The sequence below is a fragment of the Apaloderma vittatum genome, unplaced genomic scaffold (genome assembly GCF_000703405.1).
Source record: "Apaloderma vittatum isolate BGI_N311 unplaced genomic scaffold, ASM70340v1 scaffold9968, whole genome shotgun sequence".
Lineage (NCBI taxonomy): Eukaryota > Metazoa > Chordata > Aves > Trogoniformes > Trogonidae > Apaloderma > Apaloderma vittatum.
Window position 1 is genome coordinate 1 of NW_009732433.1, and position 3,027 is coordinate 3,027.

At 43.4% G+C, this 3,027-nt stretch overlaps 1 protein-coding gene across 1 annotated transcript; it reads right to left on the reverse strand.

Annotated features, from left to right (window-relative positions):
- Positions 1 to 6: 6 nt before the first annotated feature.
- Positions 7 to 552, reverse strand: LOC104278521 (cell surface glycoprotein CD200 receptor 1-A-like; the record flags this gene model as incomplete). Its single annotated transcript, XM_009875525.1, has 2 exons — positions 420 to 552; positions 7 to 305 (listed from the first exon to the last, which is right to left on the reverse strand). Coding segments are annotated over exons 1-2 (432 nt in total), but the record flags the coding sequence as incomplete, so codon positions are not given.
- Positions 553 to 3,027: the final 2,475 nt, after the last annotated feature.

Below are 3,027 nucleotides of genomic sequence, written 5' to 3' on the forward strand. Positions count from 1 at the left end.
CACAGTCAGGTGGTAGGTCTGGTGGAAATTCCCCTCTTTTGCTGCTACTTCACAGGTGTAATTTCCCTCATGAGCTACTCCCACTTGCCGTATCTCAAGGGCAGGATCGTGATCTGGTCTGAATTTCCAGTTCAGGCTGTCACTGCAGTTTGTTCTGTCTGTCTTGTTCTGATCAGCCCTGTAGCCCAGGGCGCAGGGACCTCCAACCTTGGGGCTTATTTTCCATGTTACCAAATTCATATTTGGTCTGTGAGGGCAGGTGAGCACAGCGCTGTCACCAACTGTTGCTGACACACTGTTGTTCCCTGCAGGAGAGAAAAAAGGAGAAGGACATGTGGGAACGTGCCCAGGGCTGTCATTCATCACATTGGAGTTCTGGTCTGTGCTTCAGAGAGAGAGATGTCTGCACTGTCACACACCAGGGTAAGGCCCCATCTGTGCTCGTCTCCAAATGGTCTGTCGTCCATGGATTATGGAGCCAGTGGCCTCTCTCACATTTGTTTTGAGTATTGCCTCCTCAGTACTCACAACAAATTTCCCCGTGGGGCTCATCTTAGTAGATAAGGCAGATACTGCAGGAAAAGCCTTTTCCTGCCCCACTATCTTTAGCAGTTCAGCATCTGAACAGTGGACTGCTCAGAGGGCTGTTACCCCTTACAGGCCAAAATGAAATTTGACTGTCAGATGTGGCCACATGCTAATGCTTTTTTTCTGGAACAGGTGATACCAATGATATAAACGACTTCTACTTCTTCATTCATACAAAATCCAACACTGGGAGTGCCAAACGCCAGGTTTACACCTCTCAGACATGCAAGTAACAATGGTTGAGCTTTGTGTAGGAGGAAAGGTTTTTGGCTTAAGTATCATGGGTGTCTTTTCGTTTTCTGATTCTTTGTGAACATACACATTCAGACTATGAGTGTACCAAACGTGTTCTTATGCATTAACAGTGTTGTTGTAATTTTATTTTTTACTGCAGTGATCCCCATAGGACATGAATGTAAGTCCAAGCTGTTTTTGTGGAGACACAGAGCTACAAAGGTGTGAAATATGCTCAGATCCCTGTGCCTCCTGCTTGCAAGGCTAAGATTGCACAGAAAGTTTATTCAGTTGATGTATCAACTGTGCTGACTTTCTCCTACTGCATATATCTTTTTCTTGAATTCTGTTTTGCATTTGCATAGCAAAATATTCTATTGTATTATACTGCATCCAGTTTTGGTGCCCTCACCATAAAAGGAACGTGGATCTGTTGGAGCATGTTCAGAGAAGGGCCACAAGGATGATCCAGCGGCTGGAGCACCTCTGCTATGAGGACAGGCTGCGGGAGCTGGGATTGTTCAGTCTTGAAAAGAGAAGACTTCGGGGGGACCTAATAGCTGCCTTCCAATACCTGAAGGGAACCTACAGGAAGCTGGGGAGGGACTTTTTACAAGAGTGTCCACTGATAGGACAAGGGGAAATGGGTTTAAGTTGAAGGAGAATAGATTTAGATTGGACTTTAGGAAGAAATTCTTCAGTACGAGAGTACGAGACTTTGGAATAAATTGCCCAGAGATGTTGTGGCTGCCCCCTCCCTGGAGGTGTTCAAGGCCAGGTTGGACGGAGCCTTGAGTATCATGGTCTAGTTGAGAGGCGTCCCTGCCCATGACAGGGAGGTTGGACTAGATGATCTCTAAGGTCCCTTCCAGCCTAGGTCATTCTGTGATTCCATGATTATATTTACTTTCTGTGACAGTGATTCTTGGCTTTAAAATATGATTCTTGCTTGGAGTCAAGCATGATACCTCTCCTCTTTATCTTTTCATGATCCACAAACTATGTGCTTGAAGCTAGATGTCTGTACAGAAACATTGGTCCCTAATCCTCTTGTCCTTTTTGGAAGTTATCACATGGGCCATTGAAGGGTGGAGGCCCAAGACCACTAATTTGCGCAGGTTTTTCTTTTCCCACAAGCTGTCAGGGCTGGTTCTTTTTTGCACATATTAGACATGAGTCATGCTTGTTCTCTTTATATTGACCAGATCTGGGACCCCTCATCTGCCCGTGTCTTCAGCTGACACATCCAAGGGGTCAAGTTTCTAACCCCAAGATTCTCTTCACTAATTCCTTGACCACTGAAGTCTCTCGGCATGATGCCACCTTTGGGACAGGCAATTCTTTTGCTTTGTTTCAACCAGTCACACTGGGACCTTTTCCTTAATAAAGTAGCCTGTCACGGGTTTTGTTTGTAGTAGAGGTACGTTCATTAATCTGAATGGAAAATGAAAATTAACTAGCCTGATTTGTTTCAACAAATGAGTTTTTCATAAACTATTCCAAGTGTGTTAAACCCCTCCCCAAACCTTTGAAGCAGATATACTAAAGTAGCAATTGAAAGTTCAGCTGGGATAAACAAAGAATTAGAAGATCTAAGTTTTGCGTGATTAATCCAACCTTTGCCAAAGTCTTCCTCAGAGGTACAAGTTCTGACTTCATTGTGTTTCTCTAGCCCCTGCCTAGAGCTGGAATTCTATTACCTCTGCTGGCCGGCACCATGTTAAGCCTGGTTCCTGACCATTCACAAAGCTACAGAAATTGTCTTAACGAGCATCACCTTCAAATTATTAGTCAAATTATTACTATTAGCCTCTTTGAGAAAACTGCCATTGCTTTTACTTAAATACCATTGTTACAAATCTCCTTATCTTCCTGACTCTCAGTGGATGAACCATTCCAGCTCAACCACTTTTCTTTCTGTGTAACTGTGTTCTTGGGGAATGATTTATAACTTGCAAAATGAACATAGTTCCCTGCATTTTAACTGCTTAAAGATTCTGTAAAGGTTTTTGCCTTTTCATTCTGAGAATTTAGCATCGTTCATGTGGAGAGATCTCCAAACATAGACCTAGCTCCTGCAGATGGATAGGAGGTGTAGCTGCAGTATTGCACCACACTATACTACACCATACAGTACCAACTGTATTAGTCACTCTAGTTGTATATTATGGAAATCAGAGAGTAATTCTGAGAAACTTTTTTTTT